The 27,880-nt window shown below is 41.4% G+C and overlaps 1 protein-coding gene across 1 annotated transcript; it reads left to right on the forward strand.

The window, feature by feature from the left end:
* Positions 1-613: 613 nt before the first annotated feature.
* DAW1 (dynein assembly factor with WD repeats 1) lies at positions 614-27,880 on the forward strand. Its single transcript, XM_090269227.1, has 12 exons — positions 614-681; positions 4,588-4,732; positions 6,111-6,169; positions 8,411-8,533; positions 11,921-12,020; positions 15,795-15,902; positions 17,919-18,025; positions 18,891-18,993; positions 19,756-19,870; positions 21,334-21,410; positions 25,229-25,391; positions 27,612-27,880. The coding sequence occupies exons 1-12, from the start codon at positions 614-616 to the stop codon at positions 27,644-27,646; spliced, it is 1,203 nt and encodes a 400-aa protein (XP_090125353.1). The 3' UTR covers positions 27,647-27,880.

Consider the following 27,880-nt stretch of genomic DNA (forward strand, 5'->3'; position numbering starts at 1 on the left):
CACTTGGGACCAGTGTGGGGCCTGGTTGCTGTGCCTGCTGCAGGCAGCTCAGACAGCTGCTGGGGTCCGGCTGCACGGGGGGGGAACTGGGGCAGCCCAGGGCCCGGGCTGTGGAGCGGCGTTTGGGGCTCCCCATTAATTCTTTGCTTGACGTCCCTTCTCTTGGTCCGTTGGCCACAGCAGGCACAGTTTACGTGGTTTTGTTGCTGTTGCTGTGGTCTGTGTCTTTTAGTGGCTCCAGGCTGCAAGTGCCTTTGGTCCCCAGTCTGTGGGTAGAGGGAGATAAAAGGAAAAGCCAGGGGGTTCACCATACTGGCATGATTCAAGAACTGAGGCCCCTGGCCGCTCCATCTCCTTCCACACAACTCTCAGTTATGTTACCTTTGCCTGATGAGTAATTTCAAGGGTACGTAGCTGTTTTTAGAGGAAGGACCAAGAAAACGTGAGTTTACATGCTCTTGTTTTAGAATTAGACATCACTGCGTACGTTTTGAAAAATTCAAAAACTTGAGAAATAAAACCAAAGTGAATTGCCAAGGTTGATTAACTTTGGACATCAGTTGTCAGTCATCATACATGTTCTGTAACATGTTTGCTAATTTTCACAGGAATTATGCTGGAATATGAGAAGAGTGGAGAACTGAAGACCAAATCCATAGATTTGCTTGACCTTGGCCCCAGGTAAGCTAGCTGTACATTACAACATGTATAACATATCCAGTTGTTTTATTTTTTTTTAATTGGAAAACCCTGACATAGGGTGACGTATGGATGGGCTGCATAAATTCAGACAATACATTGTGGTGTGTTATTTCCTGTTTCCGTGACTTCTACTTGGGTGTCTTGTTGAGTGAGGAGGAGGTGGAAAATGGATCATTAGTCTGCCTTTTTTTCCCTAAATAGAACAATTTAAAAAAGTGAACCTTTTAGTTTAGAATAGTTTTAGAAAAGTTATGAAGAGAAGGTTCCCACATACCCCAATCTCATATCCCCTGCTATTATCAGATTAATATGGTCGTCGTCGTCGTCGTCGGCAGCCGTCTGTCTCGAGAGACGATGGTGTAGCTTCTTAAGAGTCTATCTGCACCGCCGAGAATGGCTGTGCAGTCCGACTCGGGAGTGACACGGTATCTGTCTCCTCCCGTGTTGAATCGACATCTTGCGATGACGCTGGAGGGTCCTCTCCAGTGAAGCTGAAGCTACAGAGCCTGGGCAGGGTGATATGGAGGGTCTGCTGTTGCCCATGCAGCAGACCCCCCCTCTCTTCGCAGCTGAAGGGTCCAAGGGAAAGACGGAGTCAATACAGCTTGGCTTCAGGTGCGCCGCAGGAGTTGCCGGTGTTGACTACAACATCAAACCGCCTTAGGGACTCCGGCTCCGGATCTTCTGTCGGGGTTTACTCCCTTAGCCTTTCCCCTGAAGAGGTATGCCGCAAGGCAGCGGAGGTTTTTTGGAGTCAGAGTTTTCCTTCTCTGATGTGCCCTGACTGGAAGATCGAACCAGCGACACTTAGCTCGCAGGCCGACGCTCAATCCACTGAGCCAAACCAGCCAGGGTGTAGATTAATATGGTACATTCATCATAATTAATGAATTCGTATTGAAACATTATTCTTCACTAGAGGCTGTATTTTATTCAGTTTTTCTTTTGTTTTTGCCTACATCTCTTTTTTTTCTTCCAGGGTCCCCTCTAGTATCTCACATGACATTTAGTCATCAAGTGTGCCTAGGCTGTTTGCTCGTGGCTGTGAGAGTTTCTCAGACTGACAATTTTGAGAAGTATTGGTCATTAAAAATTGAAGAATATTACTGAGTTAATTTTCTTATTAGATAAACGTCTCATAGGGCTGACTGCATACAACCTTCCTCATGAATTGCCCTGGGGGCACAGTTTGGAGGACCAGACTTTTGTCTCTGAAACTTATGTGCCTAGAGGAAATCCCCCTGTGAGATCATATTGGCCGAAATTCATTCCCTCTTGAAAATCTTATGCAAGACTCCACTTCAAGGGACAGAATCGGAATAGTGATTACATCTACAGGAGCCCACGTTCAGATAAGGAGAAGCTATTCTGAATGGGAGAAAAGAAAAGGACAGGAACACTACAATGTGTGGTCTAGAGTGGTGCCCCGGAGAAATCAGTGAGTTTTCACTGTGACTGTCCTTTCACTTTGTCCTGATTAGTCGGCAGGGGGCCAGAGACTGTCAGCAAATGGACGTCTAACATAACCTAAACTAAATAGTAGGTGGGCTGCTCTCTAATTTTAAAATAAACCCAAATAGCCTCCTGGCTGGCAAGACCTGCTGCCAGATTTGGAGTCTGTTTTAGGAGGAGAACAGATGTGGTCCAGACGATGGTGGTTGTGGTGGAGGCCAAGTGTTATTCCAGAGAAGGCACTCAGGGGGCATTAAAAAAAATCAGAGTGAACAGTGGCAAAGATAATGTCATTGAATTTCATCTACAGTTTATTTTCAGGGAAGACAAGGCCTCAGATGAAATCAAGACTTTTTGTTATTTTTCGTAAAATAACTTTCCTGCCAGCAGGAGGAAAGTCCCGTTGTATAGACATTCTTTTTTTTTTTTTTTTTTTAGCCAGTAATGATATATTTGCACTTTCCACATGTAAATCTCTAGGTAAAGTTTATGAGAGGCTATAAAGACTAATCATAATTCCTACATCAATGAGCTTATTGTCTAATTTGAGAAACAACTTATATGAAGCAGTGAATCATGCAGATAAACTTCTATACAAGTGAATAACTTCAAGCTAGAGATTCAGAGCAATGTGGATTTATGTTTAAAAAATGAAGACCTTTAGGATGTCACAGTCATGCTATAAAGTCAATAAATGTCTCAACCATTTTTTTTCGGAAAAAGCAAATATCTTATTTCAAGTTCTGCCCAAGATTCTGGAAATATTCTGCACATAAAAACACTTGCATTATATAGATGACACACTAGAGTTACTACACTGGAAAACAGCAATTAGAATAGAACTGCAGGATTGGGATGTATGGATTAAATATATGGTTAAAGTAGATCTTGCTAAGAAATCTGTGTTGATTCATAACATTTGTTGGAAACTTTTCCAAAAGATGTTACTATGTTTTTAATTCTTATGAAAGTAAAAAAAATTTTTTTATAACCGACTGTCTTAGAATTTATCAAAGGCATCATTATAAACCATCCCTGGTTTATTTTCATTCCAAATATTTATTCCTATCCTGCTGTAGTGTATTTCTTGAGACTGGGACTGTATCTTTCACACTCCCAGCACCTAACCTACAGTGGGTGGAATGAGTTAATGGAATGAGTCGTCCCCTAGCTCAGCGCCTTGTACAAAACTGGAGCTCGGGAAATGTTTAGTTGTGGAGACGGGGAGGATATTCATCAGAGTTCGAGTTTCTGGGAAGCAGGTGTCAAGGCAGAGGTAGGTGGGGAAAAAGAGGCAGGGCTACCAGTGACCGAGCAGAGGATGGGGCAGGGTTGGGCAGGAGGAGACACGAACCATGGGGATGCAGATTTGACAGCAATCTCTGACAACCCAAAGGCGAGTTCTGGAGTAAAGCTGCTGGTTAGGGGAGTTCCTCACAGGCCCCACACGGCCAGACCCCTGCCTGTCCCTTTGCTCAGCCATGGGTTGAGGGCCCCTGAGGAGAGCAAGCCCTGAGTGCCAATGCCAAGGTGGATCCTGAAGCAGCTGTCACCGGAGACTGTCCACTAGAACTCATCCCCTTCCCTTCTAGAAGGATAAGTGCTGGGCAGGACACCTCTGATACATATTTTGCAAAATTACCCTATTTTAAATGTTTGACAGTTTATAGTCATTCATATTTGTCCTGAGCTAATATTATTCTGGACTAGCCAAATTTACCAGAATTACTATAGATGATTTGAATGCTGGGGAAAACCAAGAATCTGGCCTTTCCAGGACAGTTCTCTTTCAGGGAAACAAAATTCTAGCTGATAAGGAATATTGATTAAAATCATCATTATTCTTTGGATGTTTATTTTTGGTCAGATACTTTCTCTTTCCTTAAAACAATATAAAGCCTAACCTTTCTAAACCTGGTTTTTAATTTTTTTTTTTTAAATCACAGAAATAGGTACTATAAAAGCATTGAATTAGAGGGTTGTTACAGGATTAAATGAGAGAATATTTGTAAAGTGGAAAGTATAGTTGTATCAGGTACATTCAATAGATGTTCACTTAAAAGAAAAAGAAGGAAAAACTAAAGAGAAAAACCTTATATTCAGAATCAGTATACACTTGGCCTTCTTGAGGTAAGCAAACCAGATTCTTTGCACCCCCCCTCACCCCACTGACACACACACACACACACACGGGAGAGAAGTCTCAGGTAAGGAAGACACGTTCTGGAGAACACACATGGCCTACGTCCATGTCATAGTGCTTTTCATTGATTTCATGATCCCCCCCCAACCCCCCAGAAACCTCTTGGTAAAGCTGATGGTGTTCTTGACATTGTATAAATGCTATGCTTTGTAAAATATTTCAGCCTTCTGTAATGAATGCATATGTGACTTCGGGGCTGGGGACAGTAACCTTCTTCTTGTGACTTTTAGCACCGACGTGGATGCCTTAGTAGGAGAGATACAGAGAGCGGAGCCGCTCATCACAGCGTCGCGGTCAGACCAAGTCAAGCTTATAATACAGAGGTTACAGGGGAAACTCAGGCAGCACAGCGACCACAGGTTCTATCTGTTCAAGGTAACGTGTGCTTTCAGAATACGTGGTAGAACTTCAGTGAATTAATTGATATCCTCTTCATTTGAGGTGAAGTACAACTTTTTTTCCCCTCAGTGCCTCACACATATATTTGCTGAGGCTAAGGTCTCAATGAATGTTTTGTTAAATGATTGAAATTCAAACAATTATTTCTTGAGGTTTAATAAATATTTGTAGGAAATATCATTTTTCTTCATAATGATGCATTTAAAGCATAAGGATTAAGACAGCTTCAAGTTATTGAATAATTAAAACTATTTTTTCCAGTTAGAGTAATATTAAGAAGTTGTTTTTCATAATATATCAATATTTCAGAAGTTCATGTGAACCAAACTATATTTCAGTAAATTATTTATTGATATGGTGCATATAAAAATTTAATGCAATGTAAATATGCTTACTTTTCTCCATAGTTTTTGATTAAGAAATTAAAAGTGTAACAAATGCACTCAATTATTTCAGGAACAGCTTTTACTTTTTATTAACATTTAATAGTTTATTCTAGAATTGCTTCATATTACATTGATTTTATTCTGTATAATTTACATGTAATTATAATAGAATGTAATTATTATTTACACACTCAGAATATTCTATTTAATACAAAATACTCAATCTATTGTAGTCATCTATTTAATTGAGGTTATTCTTGTAACATTTCTTTGTCCAGCAGGGGGCACTATTTAACTTCAAATATGAGTGCTATAACTAAACGTGACCTTGGAATTTATCCTTCCTGGGGAATACTGTTGATATGGAAAGAAAACACTATTAATAGTAGTTACACTCCAGTAGTAGGCATAATTGAGACTGCCCCAGCCTATTCTATCACTCTGTCCATAAACAGTCTGACTAATTTATGTGTATTTGTCCAATAAATATTAAGCATCCCCTATGTGCTAGATAATGTAGGGATTGAAAGATAAGTAAAAAAAGACACATCCTGACTCTAAAAGAGCTTTAGGATTCAAAAAGTAATAATATATTGTAAATATATTTAGTGTATTTTCTCTGTACACTGTTCATACATATATATAAACCCTGTGTACGAGGTAAAAAATTATTATAAATTAGTGCTATTTGATATCTTATTTAATAGCAATCATTTACTTTAAAGGTAAGTTGATAGAAAACACAGATCCAGTTATTTTTCATTATTCTTCATAACTACCAAATATATGATTGGTCATAATAATAGAAGGTACAATGCATTTTTTCTTACTTGTTCGGATATTGGATATTGTCCATTTATTAATATAATTAAGACAAACTTGAGTATTTTTATTGGTTTGAAGTTAAAATTAATTAATTAAATTTAATTTTATTGTAGCTGTACAAAAGGTATTTTCTTTCATTGAAGGTTCTCCGAGCACATATACTGCCGTTGACTAATGTTGCACTTAATAAATCGGGCTCTTGGTAAGGTTCCCTACTTATTTTTTAAAAATAATTATATTAGACTTTATTCTTAGAGCAGTGTTAGGTTCACAGCAAAACCGAGCAGAAGATACAGAGACTTTCACATATCCCCCGTCCACATGTGCCTTCACAGCTTCCTCTACTGACAACATCCCTCAAAGCATCGGGCATTTTTTACGATTGATGAGCCTACAGCGACACATCATTATCACTCAAAGTCCATGGTTTTCATTAGGGTTCACCCCTGGCTTTGACTTTCTATGGGTTGACAAATATGTAATGACACGTGCCCACCATTATAGTATCACACAGAGCAGCTTTGCTGCCCTAAGACTCCTCTGAGCTCTGCCTACTCATTTGTATTATTTTCCTATTTCTATATATTTCTATCATTTATAATTTTTAACATTCAAGGGATAAAATTTCTTTTTAAAATAAAAGTTGTATATATGTAAGATGTACAACATGATGGTTTGATATACATATCACAGCGAAGTAATTGCTATAATCAAGCTAATCAGTATTATCATCTCACAGTTATCCTTTTTGCATGTGTGAACAAAGCACCTGAAAATTATTCTTTCAGCATATTTCCAGTAATCGATTCAGTGATATTAACTGTAGTCATTCAGCCTATATATTAGATATCTAGACTTATTCACCTTACATAATTGCAACTTTGTAACCATGGTCCAAAAGCTTCTCATTTCTCCCCCTCTCCAACCTTTGGTAACTCCTGTTCTACCCTCAGCTTCTATGAGTTTAACTTCTTTCTAAGATTTCACATATAAATGGATCAAACAGTAGTCATCCTTCCCTATCTGGCTCATTTCACTTAGCATAATGACATTCAGGTTCATCCATGTTGTCACAACTGGATCTCCTTGTTCCTCAGGGTTGAACAATATTCCATTATGCATATCACATTTGCTTTATCCATTCATCCCTTGATGGACACTTACATCGTTCCCAATCTTGGCTATTGTGAATAATAATGCTGCAATGAACACGGGAGTGCAGATATCTCTATGACATTCTGATCAGATTTCCTTTGGCTATATATGCCCACCCACAAGTACAATGGATGGATCATATTGTAGTTCTATTTTTAAATTTTTGGGGAACTGCCATATTGTCTTCCATAATGACTATACCAATTTACATTCCAGAAGACACTAGGAAGAGAATGTTTAGAGGAGAATCAGGTATACTGCCTTGGCAGCCCACCTCTTTGGTTGAGTTTAGACATCAGAATCTGTTTTCACCTTTTATCATTACCACTTGGCTTGCTTTTCAATTTGGTGCATTTTTTTCCTGTGTCGGGAAAAAATGGAATATGTAAGAAATAACTAAGATACTATTATTTTACTTTAAAACATTAGAGGTCAATATACTACCTATTCCTGTAGTAGAATAGTCATGTTGAAGAATAGCTCAATATTAAATGAATATTTACTGAACAGTTGGTAGTGTGCCAGCCATGTTCTGGGTCCTGGGGTGGTGGTGGGGAACCGGATGGGTAGAAGAATTAGCACATGTGAAATAAACATGCGGTTCTCCAGAAACTAGCAAGAAGGGGAAGGTGGATCCTGGGAAAGAGCCAGGGCTGCTGGCCTAGTGCACCGTGGGCAGAAGTTTTGAATTTCCCTCTAGAGTGCTGGAAAGCCATTTGCGGAAGGTTAAAAAAAATCACTCCAGCTTTGGTGAGGGAAATCAATTTGTAAGAACTATTTATGAGCCAAGACCCATTAGAAGACAGTTTCATTTGTTTAGGCAAGAGATGGAGGCACTGGAGCTGGTGAGAGGGCAGAGCAGGGATGCATTTGGGGGTTGGAGTAATAACAGAATTAATAACAGGTTGTGTGTGGGATGTGAGAGGAAGAGAGCAATCAATGACGATGCTAAGACTATGGTCCGACCAACTGAAAGACTGATGCTCGAGTTTCAAAAAGTGTTAGTGATGATCATGATTTAATACAATGATGTTTATTAGAAGACTGGTTATTGGCAGGATTACTCTTTATTTTATTTAACGACTCCTTTTTTGGTTTGGGATGAAATTGGAAAGTTTTCTAAGGCAAAGGATTGAAATATTGCTCCCAACTTAACTGTTTATTCTACATACACAATGTCCATTGCAAAAAGCATGATAAACGGGGTTATTGTCTTGCAGGTAAAATTGAGGTTTTTATTAACACACCACAATTCTCACCTCGTGATCTATTTCTGTTCCTGCGTTAGCTTTATCACGGGGAGCTATGACCGAACCTGCAAACTCTGGGACACCGCGTCTGGAGAGGAGCTACACACCATGGACGGTCACAGGAATGTGGTTTATGCCATAGCTTTCAACAATCCTTATGGGTAAAACCACATTCACTCATCCCCTATTAATCCATGGATTCATTTATTCATCCCTCCCCCCGGCTGTCGGAGGGGAGGAAAGTAGGAAGACAGGAAACTAAAATGTATCACGTGCCTGACGTTTGCTCTGAAAGCCTTTTAAATGCCACCTTCAATGCTTAAAGGAGCTCAGGGGTCGGTATTGCTGTCCTCAGGAAAGTATATAAAGTTCACGTCCCCTCCCCAGGGTCACACGGTAGTAAAGGAGAGAGCAGGACAGACTCAAGGCAGCCCCGCTTTGCCCTTGGGGGTTCTCTTGACTGGCGGTTCCTACTGGTACTTGTAGCGCTGGGTTGATGCTTCCCGAGAAGGTGACATGTGTTGGTAAAATGATTTACTTCGTTTGGAAGTTCATTTATGGTTTTACCAGGTAGAAAAATAATGTGCACAGTAACATGCTGAGTAACAGAACCAAATACAATAGGAGCATTTTAAAACCAACCTGTAGTTCCCGGAGTCGTGGGCTACCAACGTTTTCTACCTTTTTGGCGACATACTGCTGACACCCATGGGTCCTGAATGCTTGGAGCAGCGGGGCTACCCAATGGGGGACTCCAGTTCCCTGGGCCCTGGGTAGGCTCTAAGCTTACCGAGAGCTGGTTGCATTTGTCTGTGAACCTGCTTAAGTCGACTGCGTTCAGTTGTAGTTACATAATTTAATTAAATTCTGCATATAACTAATGAAATATGAATGTGAAAATGAAGGTTTTTTTTTATAAAAACACAGAAAAGGTAAATATTTGCAAAAACTTACTAAATGAAGTTGTCGATGAGATCAATGTAAAAACTGGAAAGCACATTGTAAAAAATTTAGACGATTCTGTATTCAGGTTGTTCTGCAAGTATTTTAAAATTTAAGTTCTCATTTTAAAGAAAAAGTTGGAGTTATAGAGGTTGGATATGGTTTATCTAAGGCAGATAATGAACTGAGGAATTAGCTGACGCGCGGCAAATGAGTGTATATTTGTACATATTTGAGTAAAAACTTAAAACGTGTATCTTTTTGTTCACGATTGCCCGCCTTAACTGACTTCTTTCACTAACCGACTTGGTTCAATAAATTTGGTTCTTGATTTCAGAATTAGGGCGAAAGGACAACACAGCAAACGGTCCAACAGCTGAGAGGTCACTGTGACCCCCGCTGGGTAGAGTTTGGGAGGTTGACAGGAGACTAAGGCGGGAGCACGAGGGGTGGAAGCTGCAGCAGAGCGGGGAGGACCCCCGGGGCCAAGGGACTGCAGCAGCTCCCGGTGTGAGGGGGGCCTGGTCAGGCGCCCAGTGGCCCAGTGTCCCTAGTGAACGTTTCACGGTGAGGAACAGAGGTGGCGGAGGCCGGAGCGCTCTGTGCAGGTGAAGTCCCCTCAGGGGGCCTGTGTCGCTGGGAAAGGTGTGTGAGCCAAGGAGGGACGCAGGGAGAGGGCTGCTTCAGAAGCACCATTCGGGCAGGGAGAAGGGGTCAGAGGGCTTGGGTGGGGAGAAGCGGGAGGCCAGGAGATGAGTCAGGAAGCAGATGGGATAACACGTTCATGAGACAATGGGAACTCAGTCTAGGGTAGCGCTGGCGGCTGTAATCGGTGTTCTATACACATTTGCTGCACTAGAGTAAGACTTTTATACGACAAAATTTTGAAACCTTGATGTCTAGTTGGCTAATGTCCTCTCTTTTGAAAGTTTGATACACTTTCTAAAGATGTTAATTGTGATGACGTGAACTCCATTAGTATGTTAACGTGATTAAATATGCTAATTAAACTACAGAAAATTTAACTTTGATGTGTGCATTTTTTAATTGTAAAGGATGATAATTTTTATAAAACCTAATTACACCAGCTTGTGGGAGAGAAAGATTTTTATTAAAGTTATAAATGATACTGTTTTACTTCTACTATAATTTTTATTTTTAATTGCCATGTTTTTTAAAGGCTTTTAAAAGTAGGTCCTCTATAATACCATATTCTTTAATAGTCTGCTTAAGAGATGTGATATTTTTGGATGTCTGTCTGAGAACAAAGTTTTTGAGGATGGAGGGGTAAGAAGCACTCCTCACTTTTTGGCCCTTTTATTGGATTCTACCAAGAGCCCTTGGTGAAAAACCCACTTGGCCAACTCTTAGTTATCTTAGTCTGACTGTTCACGTGTGCGCTATAGCAGTGTTTTTCCCTGCACTTTGGGGCATTAGGGTTTCAGCAAAATGAGTTCAAGGCAGTTGCCAAAAGAATAAGAGGAAGTGTGTGTGTGTGTGTGTGTGTGTGTGTGTGTGAGAGAGAGAGAGAGAGAGAGAGACAGAGAGATGAACTTCAACTAGATTGATGTTTATCTGTTTAATACATGTGTCAGGAGTAAGCTTTGATTCAATACAGTAATTCTAAAAAACATTGGAATCAGTATCTTTTATGACACGGTGTCATATGGATGTAGAGAACAGTATGTGATAGAAGAGAAATTGATCAAGAAACAACAGCCACTTGAGACTGATATCTTTGAGGTGTAAAGAACATGGAAAATGGAAGGAGGAAACTGATAAAAAAAAAAATCTCCCAAAATGTTCTGGGTACTTTGAATAGAATTTGAAAGACAGCTGCTGCTGGAATATGTCTTAGACTGGACACCACAGGAGAAAGTCAGGCAGAGATTCCGGGTGCAGAATCAGCCTGTGTGTTAGGACGTGGGGGTGGGTGGGGTGTTTTTCCAGAAGAAGCTGTCCCTGCAGCATCCTGGAAAGGACCTCATTTTTCCTGAGTATCAGAGATCAGCAGGATAATATGTGGGGGTGTGAGAACAAAGGAGAGATGCAAGGCCCTGTGCTAGTCTGAACAAACAGAAATTCTGCAGCTGTGCTGAGCACTTAGATTTGCTTTGGGATGTGTATTTTGGATCTTAAGACTCCTCCCACTTTTTAACAATGAGCTTGCACTGTGAATGATCACCCCATTAGAGGAACATTCTGATGACTTCCTATAAAGGACAGATGGGGTAAGGGGTAAAAGAGAAGGTTTTTGTTCCACAGTCGAAGATTAAACAGGCTAACCCAATCTTACCTGTTGGGTGTTAACAATAGCACTGCTCCACAGTAAAGAAGGGAAGACTCTTGTTTGAAAGGGACTGATATCTTTATCACATATACCTTTAATGCAAAATATTGAAAATTAAACATACAGACTGATGCCATTAAAAAATTAGACCTTTATCTCTTTACCCATCAAACAAATGTAGGATTGCATGTTGTTTTAAAAGTGAAGTCAATTTCTGAGCAGATGGGGATTCACATATTAATATCTTAATATCTTAATGTCACATAACTGTGGTTGAATTTGATTTCAAAATACAACTTTTGTTTCTTTATCTTAGTGACAAAATTGCCACTGGGTCCTTTGATAAGACTTGTAAACTGTGGAGTGTGGAAACGGGAAAGTGTTATCATACCTTTAGAGGCCATACGGCAGAAATAGTAAGTACAGTTATTTTATTAAATGTTCTATGTTGCTATTCTGTTGTTTTATCTTTTCTTTCTTTTGTTTTGATAGAATTAATTATTTTAAAGGAGTTTTATATTCACAGCAAAACTGAGAGGAAGGTAGAGAGGATTCTCACATACTCCCTGTCCCCTCCCCGCCTCCACCCCCACACGAATAGCACATCCCATTATTCACATCTTTCACAAGGGTGATACATTTCTCACAAATGAGGAGCCAACACTCACACATCATTGCTATTTCTCTCTTAGGATTTCCTTATAAGAGTAGTGGTACTATCTTTACAGTTAATTTAAAAATTCTATCTCATATTTTTATTCTCTATATAATTTGTGGTGCTGCTATAACTTACAAGCTACTCTAATTTTAATATCTTGCAGATACCTGCATGGACTAAGCAGACACATAATATAAGTATATGAGTACAATAGCCAAACTTTTCTTTTTCATTCCTATTTCTTCAAAGGACTGACTTGATGAGGGTTGATGAAGTTCTTACAAGAGCTTTTAAGTTAACTTTCTATACATATAAAGTATTTAGGCTGATTGTTTCCTGGATATCATTAGAACTCAAATCTGCCTAAACAGTCTGATGTTTTAAATAGCTTCTACTGTTGGGAAGCCCTGTCCTTGGCCAACTCTGTGATGTGTCTTACAGCAGTTAGTGAGATAATTAGCACCCTGTGGAATAAATGATGGCTGGTAAAAATAAATGGGTTGTTTATTTTAGGAGTAAAATATATTTATAGCCATCCTTCAGATTCATGCTATATTCATCTAAAAAGACCTCATACTGTGTTCAAGATACTCTCTGCTAGACATGGAGAATAGTGGGGTGAAAAAGGGTAACTGGCACTTTACGGGCATTCAGCGGGTAGGAAGCATTTCCCTAAGCCCTTTACATAGGTGTATATGAACTTGGCTGTGCCTCATAGCAGCCTTCAGTGAGAGGTATTTCCCTGTTGTAGAGTTGGGGACACTGAGGCGTAGAGAGTTTAAGTATTTGCCCAAGGTCACAGGAAAGACATAGTCTTTATTATCAGAGCATGGCCAGGTTTCCACATTCCCTTGTAAATTTGAAAAGGTTTTCTTTACATATAGTTTCTAGAAGGCATTCTTTTTTTTCATGGCCAACGTCAATCCAATAGGTATTTACTGTGTGTGACTGTGTGTGAACCCTGGCCTGCGTGCTTGGGGTATCACACCAGAATCAGACCTAGCTCTTGTCCTTCAGGGATTTTGTGGTTCAGCAGAGGGAGTAGACAGGTTATAGGTGTCTAGGAGTTCATGCGGAGTTTGGCGAGAGCACAGATGGGAGCGGTCAAGGCTTCTTGGCCAGGGGAGGCGATCAGGAAAGACTTTTCAAAGGAGTGGCACGTATGTTCCAGGCAGAGGAGCCTCGCTGGCATGGTGTGCGACAGTGGCATGCGTTTGAGTGCTCACATGGTTCTGTGTGGCAGAGCAGTGCTTTTCAAACTTCCCTGTGAGGACATGCAGAATATGCTAATACAGATTCACAGCACACTGGGGAGAACTGCTTGCTGTCCATGCCAGAGATGACATGCAAGGACTCCTGTTACTGTCCAGCTGCCTGGGTTAAGGGCATCAAGGTATTAGCATACTTGTAACCCATTCAAAGCCGGATCACAAGGTGTGTGTGTGTGACTAAGGTGAGAGAGGCCATGTGATAGACATACAAAGGGTCTCATGTGATATGGTAGGGAATTTGGACTTGACCCTGTAGATATTGCCACACTGTTGAGACTTCTTGGCTGGGAGCTGACACGGCCCATTTTTCTGGCAGTATGCAGGAGAGGTGGGAGGCGGGTAGGATCGGAAGTAGGGGCCAGTGGGGGCCTCTTGTTTCAGTCCAAACAAAATGATGAAAGCCTATCATGAGGCAGGCGAGGAGAACGTGGGAGAGATTAGGGATGAGGAGTGGGACTAGATTACTAAGTCAATATGAGGCATGAAGAAAAGGACAGGTGTCCAGGATGATCCCCTGATTTCAGGCTTGGGTGACTAGCGGCGTCATTTGCCAATTCTGCACATAGAAGAGGAGCAACAAGTTTGCTTCGTGTGACTCACGTGTCTGAGGTTGATAAAGGCTGCCTGTGTGATAACCACACATAGGCATCCACTTAGTAGTTGCCTTCTGAGGGCTGAGCATTGAGGTCTGGGAGGGAGAGACGGATATGGGTCACTGGCATCTGCGTGGCAGTAGAAGCCATCGAACAATTGACATTTCCCAAAGGAAAATGTAGAGTATGGGAGGAAGAGTGATGGAACCGTGGCAGGATGGTGATGAGAAACCATCAAAAGATAAGGAAGAAGAGATAAGAAGTAGGAGAAGAAGCCGAGCACTGTCAGAACTGTCAAGGAGGGAGAAAATATCGAGAACCTCAGGGAGGGCAAGTGAGATGACCAGCCACACCCTTTGGACTGGACATTTAGCCACAGTCGTTAAGTTGAATTGAAGAGTGGAAAATGGGCAAACACTGAGTGATGGTAGACTATTTTTGCAAGGAATTTAGTTTAAAGGGAAAAGAAGGTAGTGAAGAGGTACAGAGAGTCAAGGGAGGATTTTTTTTTTAATGTGGGAAAAGCTCAAGCCCATTTAGGCCACTGGGAGGGATCTCGTCTGGTTGATGGGCACATCTCCCCTAAGAGTGTCTTAAATTGGGCAAAAGGATCTCTCTGAATCTGAGATTGAAGAACAGGAAAGTGAGCCTCAGTGAGGAAACTCCCCCCTGCTTAGTGAGTTTTCTCAGGGAAGCAGGAGGAGGCCAGGTGATCAGCTAAGAAGGAATGAGCACCGTAGTGTGGTGATGAGTGGGGAATGGGAGGATGGAGTGAACTAAAGACACGTTAGACAAAGTAGGGGATGAATGCTACCGAGGATGCGGATGAGGACAGACGGCATGAATGAGGAGCAGCAGCAGTCGGCTCTGCTGTTTTCTTCAGCTGCTTTTGCCGAGAGATGAGGTAGGGGGGCACATGAGTGGGTAGCTTTCCAGCTTGTTACAAGCTGCTAGGAGTTCTGTGGATGGTGCCGTTGAAAGACAGAGCATTGAAGGTGCTGGCAGGAGTGATCTTTCCAGATGTCAGTGGAATGGCAGATGCTGGACTAGGAGGAAGGAAGGGCTCTTAATGAGATGGAAGGTAGCCTGGTTGGGGGAAGGGGTGTGATAAGGAAGAGTGAAAACTGAAGTTTTGAGAAACCGTAACTAAATATTGGTGTGTTAGTAGTGAATCTTCTAGAGAAGGTGATGTCAAGGTCTAGGGTGTGGCCATGGAGGGGATTATGAAAAGGAGTCCAGGCTCAGAGGCTGGAGGTGTTGGGTGGATGGCCCGCACAGAGGCCACCTAGGACTTTGAACTGAGACTGAGCAGATGGCCAAAGCCCTTGACGAGTGAAGGGGCGTTATCGGAAGAAACGTGATGATGGCAACAAGGAAGATGGGAGCCACATAGCATGGACCTCAAGGGCGATGGGTCTTGTCCTTGTCCTTCTGTTGATCTGAAAGTGGTAAAGGGAGCCAGAGAGCAAGCAGCTTTCTCTCAGGAAGAGCCTGCTTCAGGAGGCAACCTGCAGAGGGCAGGCTGCTCGTAGGAGGTATTTCGTTGACCATTTGTAAAAATAATTAGGCTGAATCTGCTAAGGTAATGCACCTTGAAGCTCTTCTATATAAAAACTCACCATGGAAAACTCTATATTTCTAAAACCTTTTACATTTCATGTAATGCAGGTGTGTTTGTCATTCAATCCTCAAAGCACCTTGGTGGCTACCGGAAGTATGGACACAATGGCCAAACTGTGGGACATTCAGAATGGAGAGGAAGTCATCACGTTAACTGTATGTTAACAATGTTAATAACTTCAAGAGTTTTCTATTTTGATCAGCCATTCCTTAGGAGAAGCCTATTGTTTGTGTTTGTTTCTAGTTACATTTTTTATTACAAAATTAGATCTAAGTTAGACAATGTTTTTGAGACAGGAGTGAAAGAGTGTTCCAGTAGCTTTGCTGGCTGGTCTCAAAGGCGTGGCTGGCTGTACTGGGGAAGCCGGATGAAGCCAGGTTTATTTGGACTCACTTCAGCCTATGAACCACACCTATTACAGCTCAAAAACTATCATCATCTATCTGGCTAAAAGCAAAGTAGGTGGAGACTGGCACTTTAAAAAAGAGGCAGAACTGAGGAACCTTGCCAGAAAATTCCTTAAGAGGATGACTGTTGCCACGCCTCTCCTCTACCTCCCAGCCTTCTGTACTAAGCAAACTCTGAAATGACAAGAGGCAAGTGGTAGGAAGGAAACAGGCCAGAGGGCACTGTCCAAGGGTAAATTCTGGTGCTGTGTCTCCACTGGGGCTCCTGTCTGTCACCCCCACAAGTCTGACATCTTCTGGTGAAGTACTGCCCTCCACTTCTTTCCATCCCATCCCAAACGACTCAGCAAAAATAGGGCAGTTCTCAGCCTTGGCTGCTGTGGCTCGGTGGATTGAGTGTTGGCCTGTGAGCCAAGTGTCGCTGGTTCGATTCCCAGTCAGAGCACATGAATAGGTTGCATGTCAGGTCCCCAGTTGGGGGCACGAGTGAGAGGCAACCACACAGTGATGCTTTTCTCCCTTTCTTTCTCCTTTCCCCTCATTCTAAAAATAAATAAACAAACAAACAAATAAATAAAAATTAAAAAAAATGGTGCAGTTCTCTGTGGCAATATGTAGGAACATCTGGATAGGAATTCCAATTTTATTATCTTTTCAAATTATAAATGAGTTAAAAAATAGGAACCCTTTCTAGGAGAGCTTTTTCTAAGAAAGTTAAAAAATGGACTAAAACGAGAGAGAGAGAGAGAGAGAGAGAGAGAGAGAGAGAGAGAGAGAGAGAGAGAAATAAAAAGTGTTTTTAACTAACATCAAGGGTTTTTCTTTCTTAACTCCGAGTGCCTAGATTCTTTGTACGTGTGCCTAGTGTTATTAAAAAGTATTTTTCTGATCTGTGTTCTCCTCATTTCTGCGGGTCACTGCCTCTTTACCGCTTCTTCCTCCAGAACATTCAAAAGGATAAACCCTGCTCTGCACACCTGTGTCCTGCCAGACGTTACATTTTGTGTGTGTGTGTGCTCAAAATTGTAATGTTTAGCTACATTTGATTTTTGTCACTTGGAATGAACCAGAAATTTAATCTGTAAATGAACTTCTGTATTATTTTGTGAAATAATTATGTGAATGCATTGAAATCATTAGAAAAATGAGGGATCTCCTCCAAACAGAATCTACTGTAGAGAAGGGTTTTCTCATTGTCTCAGTTTAAGTCATTGGTTCTAGACTGTAACAAGGTGAATGTCAGACCAAAGGCCAGATATTTATTAATTAATTTATGTTAAATTATCATAAGAATTTCTGGTTTTAAAGTTATTAACTTCACAAGCATTTTTCTTTTACTCATCACTTAATATTGGCCCATAAAGTATAGAGCCCTCTTCAGTGTTTCCAAGACATTGTGCAAGCTGCCCTCTGATTTCCCAAAACATGTCCTCTTCCTTTAAAAAACACACAAATAAACAAGTGAACAGCTGTATTGAGTTAAAGTGGACTTGCTTTAAGTGTATGCTCACTTTTAGTAAACCTACAAAGTCATACTGTCATCCCCCAACAAATCTAGTTTTAGAACATTTCCATCACAGGGAAAAGACATCTCATGCCCAGTGGCAGTCACTCCCCACTCCTGCCCCAGCCAACCATTAATCTTTCCCCCCCTTGTATGTATAGCTTTGCCTTTTCTGGTGTTTTCTCTCAGGCACTGATGTGATGCATTTGTAGCACTTGCTTTATCTAAAAGTACACATGATGATATCTGCTCTTTTCTAGGGGCATTCAGCTGAAATCGTCTCCTTGTCCTTCAACACCTCAGGAGACAGAATCATTACAGGGTCTTTTGATCACACAGTTATAGTGTGGGATGCTGGGACTGGAAGGTATTCTTAATTTTTAAGAATTTTTCTACCTGGATCAGAGAGTTAAGAAGACAAGTCTTTGTTATTTATTAGTTTAGTCTTAAATGTACTAACTGCACTCTGTAGTCCATACAAATAGGACACAATTAAGTATTTCATTCTTTAACAATATTTCTGATCCACAAAAAATATAGAACTTTTCAGAATTCTGAGCAAAGAATGCCAATTAGTGACATGGAAGGGGAATGGTAGCAATAGCCTGGTTATATAGCTGTCATTTATACCTTGTACCAGTAAGAAAATTTCAATGGCTTGTTATTATGGTAGGCATGGATAGTGTGAATAAATAAAATCATGGCAAATTTCCCCAATTTAATTTAATCTGAGAACTTCAACATCCTTCGTAATTATCTCTGGTTCTAGTTGCTAAGAAGTTAACCTATTTGTGTGGTGAAACTGCACTCTTGGACTTGTCTGCATTTTGATAAAAGGGGTAATTATTGGGGGTCCCGATCAAGACGGTGGCAACAAGAAACGAGAGAGCAGGATGACCCTGCAGACATTGATGGGTAGTTTCTGAACTACCAGGGGTGCACTCATCTGCTGTAAGAATACTTCCAGAATTCCAGACCTGTTTTTACCCACACCTTTCTGAAGTGTTATCTTAAGTTCTGCTGCTATCTTTGTTTAAAATTTAAGTATGTTGTTGTCGAAATGAAAGTAATAGTTAACTCCTTTTGAGCTACAGTAAATCCATCTTTGTTTAGTTGTCAAAGACATTATTTTGTGAAAACTAGAATTTAGACTCTTACACGAACGGGGCTGCCATCATTAATTGTGCGCAGATGCGGATGGAGGGCATCTTTGAATCGTTTGCATTTTGCAGGAAGGTCTACATTTTAATCGGGCATTGCGCTGAGATTGGCAGCGCCTCGTTCAACTGGGACTGCTCTGTGATATTGACCGGCTCTGTGGACAAAACGTGCATGGTGAGCTCAAGTGACAGCTTTGCTCTATGATCCTCGCATTTGTGTGTTTTACTGGGTCAGATATTCATTGCAACATTAACAAAATTTAAAGGTGCTAGAAACTTAAGATATTAACTTATAAATCACAATTGGTCATTTTAAAATTTCAAGCTTTTGATCCCTCAAGTTTAAAGGAACTATGATGTAGTAAGAACAATTTTCATCAGTTCAAATGTATTAAGAGGTTATTTTAAAAAGGCACACTATTTTTGTTTATTGTCCCTCTATTCATTTATTAAACATTGATTAGAATGAAGCTCAAGAAGTCTCAACACAGCGTGTCCCTGCTTTTACATTTTGTAGAGCTTATACTCTGGAGTTATTATTTAATTATATATCAGATATATGATAACCTTAATGAACTTTTCATTTTCTGGCATTTTAGTTTTCGATCAAGCTCCTTGGCATTAGGTGACCTTGTTATGAAAAGAGCACATTTCCACTCCAATCGGTGAAGTGTACGCTTCAAGATTTTTTTTCCAAATGTAGGGTCAGGTTTGCACCACCCTTTTCTAAATGTCTTTCTTTGGTCTCCTCTGTGTCCAAAGTGTGCCTCGGTTAGCTGTGGTCAAAAATTAAGGTAAAATAAACAGAACATGTGAGAAGTATACACATGATTTTCGCACAGTTATTTAACCAGCCAGAAAAATGTCATTAAGACTACTTCTGGCCATTTTGGATTTTAACAAGAAGTCATAGTCTTCTTCTTTGTAATAATTGCAGTTGTGGGATGCTACAAATGGAAAATGCATGGCAACATTAACAGGCCATGATGATCAAATACTAGACTGCTGTTTTGATTACACTGGAAAGCTTATTGCAACTGCTTCAGCCGATGGTAGGACACCTCTTCATACATTTAATTTGTGGGGGGATTTAAGCTTTATTTGAAACGTGTGTGATTCTACACTATAGGTCACCTCCCTGATGACCAGCTATGGTAGGAAGTGTATCTGCCTCATCTCTGTGATAGCCATGTATGTAACTACACTATATTGGCATCATATTCTTGATAAGCCCGTGTGATGCTCTACAAGGTCTGCATCACCTCCTTGACAGCCACTTGCGGTTTTGTGCTAGGTCTTCATCATCTCCTTGAGAGTGATATGCAGAGGTATATTCTCAGTCATCTCCCTGATGTTCATGCATGATGCTACCCAATGTCAGCCTCATCAACTTGACCCCTGTCAATGGTTCTACTATAACAAATCTGCAAATTACATTTGCTTACTATGATTTTTAAAAGTATTTTATTTATTTATTTCTGTGTTTTCTGAAGATTAAAAATGCTTTTGTGTTAATTTGGAGTATCGCTCTATGCAGGATATTCCCTTTTGTGTTATTAACAAACTCGTAAAACAAGTTGGTTATGTTCTTTTAAGGCCAAAATGCCCCACTAAGTGACAAGCTTTACATTTCTGATCATATTAATTCTAAAATAGCAACTTTTAAAATCAGTTTGTCTACTTCCTCCTGAGTTGACACTGTCAGAAAAGTAAGCAAAAATTTAACATATTTTGCTTTTATCTGAAAGAAAATTAAGTGACCAAAACACCTTATCCTTGCTAATTTTCCTTCTGTGTAATGCCGTGATTTGCAATAAGAAAGCATCCTTTATATGGCCTGACAAATGTTACCTTTTTTTCTGACAACAATTCCATGACTGCTGTTTTTCTCCTCTCTGCTTATTTAACTCTTCCATTCTTTGATTCTAAAGAAACATATACTTTTCCTCTTATTTATCCATCCATCCATCCTCCCACCCACCCACACTACAGCTATTTACTGAGTGGCACTTCTGAGCACTGGGGTTACAACAGGGAAACAGGGACAAGCTATTCTCTTAGTTCTTTCTGTTGAAAAGGGTTTTCTCATGCCCCTTCTTTGTCCCTTGAGTGACAGCCACTGTTCCTTCTCAGGGTGCCTGCTTACACCTTCTATAACCTTAGACTCATGTTTGGTGCATGATGCTAAGCTTTCTGCTTGTCTCATCCCCAGCCTATCAAACCTTATTTCCATTCCCTCTTTTTCCCTTAAAAAAATTTTTTTTTCATTCTGAATTGGTGTCTCTCTGCCTTTTCTACCTTGGAGGCCATTACCTCTTGCCATATTCTCTTACCCACAGTGAGACCAGCTTGCATTTACAGAATCAAGTGACTGGCGCTCAACACAGGCAAGAGGACAAACTCAGAAGAGAGCTGTGTGCCAGAGGGATAGATATTTAGATAACTTAAGGCATGTGGTTCAAAGTTCTGTATTTCAGATGAATTTATATATATATTTCTACTCCTCTCAAAAAAGGAACGGCAAGAGTTTTCAGCACAGCCACAAGGAAATGTATTACTAAACTGGAAGGTCATGAAGGTGAGATTTCAAAGGTGAGCTGCTTTCTCACTTGGAGCAATTTATTTCCTTTCAAGAAATAGATAGCATGTTGAGTGTAAGTAGGTGCATTGGCACCAAGCTACTCAGGTTTGTGCAATTATCTCATTCTTTCTAGAAATCAGTTGCCTAAAGACTTTATTTTTAAGTGTGTCCTCAAACTCAGTATAATAAATTATTTCTAAAGATTTTCAAAAACTATAAACAATGTTTCCCTCAGCCATCAGCAAAGGATTTAGTTAGCAGAAAATACTTATTAAAGCTGTTTAAGAAGCTTACAGAGACTTCCAGCCAAGATGGAGGCGTAGACAGACACGCTGCATCTCCCTCCACAACTAAGAAGGAATACAACTACCTCAAAACTAGAAACAACCAGAAGTTCCAGAAAATCAAACTGCATGAAAGTCCAGCAAACAAAGATATAAAGAAGACATACTCATCCAGACAGGTAGGAGGGGCGGAGCTGGGGCAGAGAGGATGCGGTGTGGTGGTGGCAGCAATAGTGGCAGTGGCAGGCCAGCAGAAAACATAGCTACACATTTTAAAAAGCCAGGAGTGACACCTGGAGAGTGTTCCCAGCTGCTCACCAGACCACGCAGCCCACGGTCCCAGCACTGGGGAAAATCAAGCCTCATTGATTCTAACTGTGCAAACCCGTGGGGGTGGGGGTGGAGGCAGAGACTGCCGGTCTCAGCAGAATCCACTTGTTTAAAGGGCCCCCACAGTCCTAGAACACCCACAGACCCACCCACTCTTGGAACGACAGCCAGGGCAGCAGCTAGAGGGATGCCAGTCCAGTGCAGAAGTGGGAGAGGTGCCTGGAAAAGGAGAAAGTGCTGGGCAAGTGGCATTGTTCCCTCTCAGACCCCTCCCCCACATACAGCACCACAACGTGGTGAAACAGGTCGCCCTGTACTGACGAATTCCTAAGGCTCTGCCCCTTACAACGTAACAGGTGCGACAGCTCTACCTACAACACAGAGGCAAACAAACACAGGAGCCTGTCAAGATGAGGAGACAGAGAAGTATGGCCCAAAAGAGGGAACGAATCAAGATTCAAGTGGGAGAACTAAGTGACGATGAGATAGCCAACCTAACAGAAAAGGAGATAGCCAACCTAACAGATGCAGAATTCTAAACACTGATATAAAGATGCTCACAGGCTTGACAGATATGCTTGAGTACGGCAAACACATAAGAGAAGAAGTGAAGACTATGCTAAGTGAAACGAAGGAAAATCCACACAAAACCAATGGTGAAGGGAAGAAAATTGGGGTTCAAATTAATGATTTGGAACATAAGTAAGAAAAAAACAGTCAACCAGTACAGAATGAGGAAATAAGACTTGAAAAAAATGAGGAGAGGCTTAAGAACCTCTGGGACAACTTTAAATGTGCCAACATCTGAATCATAGAGGTGCCAGAAGGAGAAGAGGAAGAGCAAGAAATTGAAAACTTATGTGAAAAAATAAAAGAGGAAAACTTCTCAAATTTTGTGAAGGAAATAGACATACAAGTCCAGGAAGCACAGAGAGTCCCGGGCAAGCTGGACCCAGAGGGGACCACACCAAGACACATCATGATTAAAATGCCAAAGGTGAAAGATAAAGAGAGAACCCTAAAGGCAGCAAGAGAGAAGCGAAGAGTTGCCTACAAAGGGGTGCCTGTAAGACTATCAGCTGATTTCTCAAAAGACACTTTGCAGGCAAGAAGGGACTGGCAAGCAGTATTTAATGTGATGAAAAGCAAGGACCTACAACCAAGATGACTCTGTCCAGCAAAGCTATCATTTAGCATGGAAGGGCAGATGAAGTGCTTCCCAGACAAGATAAAGCTAAAGGAGTTCATCATCACCAAGCCATTATTATCTGAAATGTCAAAGGGACTACTTAAGAAAGAGAAGATCAAAATTATGAACACTGAAATGACAACAAACTCACAACTAGCAACAACTGAATCTAAAAAATAAAAACGAAACCCAACTAAGCAAACCAGAATAGGAACAGAATCATAGGTATGGGGATCATTTGGAGGGTTATCAGCTGGGATGGGGAAGGGGGAGAAATGGGGAAATGGTGCAGGGATTAAGAAGCATAATCAGTTGGTACAAAATAGAAAAGAGGAAGTTAAGAATAACATAGGAAAGGGTGGAGCCAAAGAACTTATATGCACGACCCATGGACATGAACTAAGGGGGGTGGGACTGCTGGAGGGAAGAAGGGTACTGGACAGAGGGGAGCAAAGGGGCAAAAAATTGGAACTACTGTAACAACATAATCAATAAAATATACCTTAAAAAAAAAGAAGCTTAAAAAGTGCTTGGCCTGGTTCTGGTAGACACACATGTTTATACTGTGCAAAGAAAATGTCGTGTAGAGGTATCAAATATTCTGTGAACTAGATGCAGTTGAGGAATTAGTTCATGGAAATACTTGACACTCAATAACCTATTTTGAAACTCCAAGGCTGTAACCTTGAATTTTATATAAACCCCTCCCAAAAGCTTATTCATAGACAGGGCCATCCAGTTGGTGATCTGAGATGTCGCTGTGTCCTCAGAGAATTTTAGGGAAGGCTGCGCTTGGTGACTCTCAGCTCCCAGCTCAGCCCAATTCCTTGATCTCATACCCAAGGTCAGATGTGCTTCTTCCTTTTAAAATACAAGCTTGATGGTTTCAAGTCTCCAAAGGTTCTACCTGGAGCCCCACACCACCCCCTGCCATGCTCTCTCTCCTCCTGGACCCACACCTGCTGCTGGTGGTCATTGCCAACCCAGGAGGTCTGGTCTCCAATGAAGTGCAGAGTATTCCCTTCATAGGCTGGGAGGCCTTAGGGACTGGCAGAAGCAGGGATGGGGCAAGTGTGAGCGTGGGAAACAGGCTGAGGAGAGAGCCTGTGTCGTATTTCTGAGTGTCTGGCTTGATTGCTATTGACATGTCTGGTGCGTTTCACTCAACAACTGTCCATCTATTTTTTTGTGTGTGTGTGCGTGTGCGTGTGTGTGTGTGAATATAGAGTTCTAAGTTTCTATATGATTGCATTTTATGCTTAAGTGATATATTGCTTCTTGAATTGCCACCTAGTAATAACATTTCTATGGAGTGCCAAACTAAAGTTTCATATTCATTCATTCATTTGTTCGTTCATTCATTCAACAAATGTTTTCGGAGAGCTCCCAGTGTGCTAGACATTGCTCTTGGCCTTGGTGACACAATGATGAAGAAAACACATGGCTCTGCCTTCATCAAATCTTAGCGGAGGTGGCACAAATCATTGTCTTCTGATGATGTGGAGAGGTTATAAGCATGGCACCCAAAGGAAAGGAAAGCCAACAATTGTACTTGACTGCTCAGATACCATTAGCAATAGACAGAAAGCCCTCTCTCATAGGCCCTGATGTTCCTTTATTCTCTGGCACAGATTGTATGCTTTTGACCACAGGGAGTGGGGTTGCAGCTGTAGCTTTGGGTGTGGGTATAAAGGAGCCTGACTTGGGTTCTCAGGCTCTTTGCATGAAGAAAGCCATCCCGAGTCTTTGCAAAGAAGTAGGTGGAGAATGTTCAAACGATAAGGGCACTTTGGTCTTTGTCCTTAGAATTGTGAGGGGCTAGACAATAACATTTTTCTGTCTAGATTTTAATTTACATGTATTAGTCCCTGCAATATTTTCCCATCCTGAAGGAACTTTTCTGTGTAAGAATAAACACCACGCTGGGAAGGTGACCGGTGCTTAGAAATGTCCCCTTTTCACCGATTAAAGATATGTTGGGAATCATTATGTCAACCTGTCATGGCGTTTTCCTTCTCTTTTGTAGATTTCTTTCAACCCACAAGGGAACCGTCTTCTAACGGGAAGCTCGGACAAAACAGCAAGGATCTGGGATGCTCAGACTGGCCAGTGCTTGCAGGTGCTTGAGGGCCACACCGATGAGATCTTTTCCTGTGCTTTCAACTATGAAGGCAACATAATCATTACAGGTAGGGAAAATTAGACACCATAGCCTTTGTTCTCCTTTTAAATCGGCTAGTAGGGATCCTAAGCTGAACACAGAAGGAGTTCATCTCCCTCCCTGCCTCTCTTCCAGTGTCCCTGGCTCATCTCGGGGGGCGGGGGGTCCTATACCCATTATTTAACTTTAGCTGCATCATGGAACCACAGGAGTGAGCTCCGCCACTGACTGTAAGGCTTTATGATTTTAAATTTTTGTTGCTCTACACAAAGTAAGAATTTGGGAGCCTGCTTTGCTGGTTGCTACATTTCCCCAGGCATTGTCCACTGAATGGTTACTATTCAGTTGATGTCAGTTAGGTGTTAGTAATTAAAACAAGTCAGGGCCCAGGTTCTCCAGAGTCAGATTTTAGCTTATTAGAGATTTATGCCTTGAGCTATGTTGTTTTTGCCTTGGTGTCCTCTGCTAATGTAGAAATATTTGGAGAAGAAAACATGTATTGAGCATTTTTCAACCACTACCAATTTATTGTGAATTAATCATTAACAACATTTGGTAAGAACTGAACTGAGAATAGATTAATTTAGATCACAGAAAGGAGAGAAAAAACAACAAGAATAAGGTACAACATCAGCGCAGTGCCCCTGGAGGAGGCTCGGCAGGGGTGGGGGCTACAACAGTGTGGAGCAGGGATACCCTAAGAAGTCACCGAAGACCCAGGATGCCGAACTCTCAGTGATTCCCCCAGTGTTGAGTGAATTTAAAAATTGCTTAACTGTCTAATAAGTTCAACGTCACATATGCAAGTCTGGCTTTGTATGTTGGCTGCCGTGTAGTCATATAACTTCAGGGGAGGCCTAAATAATCTCCCCTTTTGCCTTAAAGTACCTCCCCCTTCTAGGCAAGTATGAATAAGTTCTAAAATTACAGATTCCTTTCTTTGGGTTTCCAATTTTTGATGGTTACTAAAATGTAGCTACTCCTACAAGAGCACCATTAGAAGCCATATATTTTATCGTGAACAGCATGTCAAACGCTTTCCCAGGAAAAGAAAGGAGTGGGGGCTGTGATTAAAGGCACAGGATGCTCTGCAGGGCACTGCTGCCAAGTAGGGAACGGGGTGGGTGGGCACGGCTGGGCTGGCAGAGGACCAGCCTTTCCTAGTCCATGTGCTTCTGGGAGGCAGCTCTCCATACTTCATCTCACAACCCGTTTTCACAGGCTCTGGAGAGCTTAGGAGAGGAATCTTCTTTGTCTCTGCCCTCCTGAGTGCTGGCACTTAGATTCCTGAGCTCTTTGAAAGATATTTTTATTTATTTAGTGTATCCCAAGGCCCACTGGGCGACAGAGCCTATCAGAGTTGGGGTGACATACTTGTCTTGCCGACAGCAGAGCCATTTCTTTGTTTGAATTGACCCGCTCTGTTTTATTACACTTAAAACAGTAAGGTGCTTTGGGGGCAGCATGTAGTTTTCACAGGCTTCTCTCATCCAATCGCCCCCAGAATTCTTAAATGGATGATAGGCGCCTGGCCTCTGAAGAACACCACACCACGACTGTCATTGCCATAGAGGAAATGTGAAAGGTGACCCTTGGCAGGGGAAGTATGACAAGGCTGTTTTGGAAGAGTGTCTCTCATAGTAGTGGAGAGTGTAGGAAGGATGCCAGTTTTACATTTTGACTGATGATGAGAAACATCTATTGACATTTTGATATGCTCTAAGGCGGAATGCACTGTCTTCTCATAGGCGAGCACCCAAACCGGGAGATGCTCAGGTTCGCTGTATTTCTACCTGGTGGTGATGCTTGAGGGGAGGGCAGGGGAGTAGCAGAGAAGGATGACTGATGTGGTTGCCATCTCAGGTCCTCTCCAATTTTAACCAACTGTGAGTCTTGCTGGTGTGAGTAGGACATTAACGTGTACATTTTAGGACTGACAGAATCATGCAAAACAAAGACAGAGAGAAAGGAAGGAATGAAGGAAGGAAGGAAGAGAGAGAAAGAAGGAAAGAAAAAGAAAGACAGAAAGAAAGAAAGGAAGGAAGGAAGAAGAAAGGGAAAGAAAAAGATTCCCACTCCCCAGACTCCTGAGCTGAGCATCTCAGGGACTTGGTAGTTGGGCGCTGAGAATCTAGCACATTTAACACAGTGAAAATTGACAGTGACCCAGAAAATGTCAACTTGTAAAAAGAGAAAGTGAAGGGAATAAAATAAAGAAAAAATAACTTTGTGAAATTTGTCTTAACAGGCAGCAAGGATAACACCTGTAGGATATGGCGTTGACTGAAGAAAGCCAGTCGATGAATACAGTTACTGGCAGTGGGGACAGGAACCGGAGCTCCACAGAGGACACCCAAGCTATGTCGCTATTCCATGTTTTCTCTTTGTTCCACAAGTCAACTATTTATACACTGTCCTTAGCTTCACAGATGTGACTATTAAAACTGAAGAAGTTATATCGTTTCTTGGTATCATTTGTTGGAGATGACAGGAAACAGCCTACTGTTTGGAAAATGT

The sequence above is a fragment of the Furipterus horrens genome, unplaced genomic scaffold, assembly GCF_987537825.1.
Source record: "Furipterus horrens unplaced genomic scaffold, mFurHor1.1.pri manual_scaffold_1, whole genome shotgun sequence".
NCBI lineage: Eukaryota > Metazoa > Chordata > Mammalia > Chiroptera > Furipteridae > Furipterus > Furipterus horrens.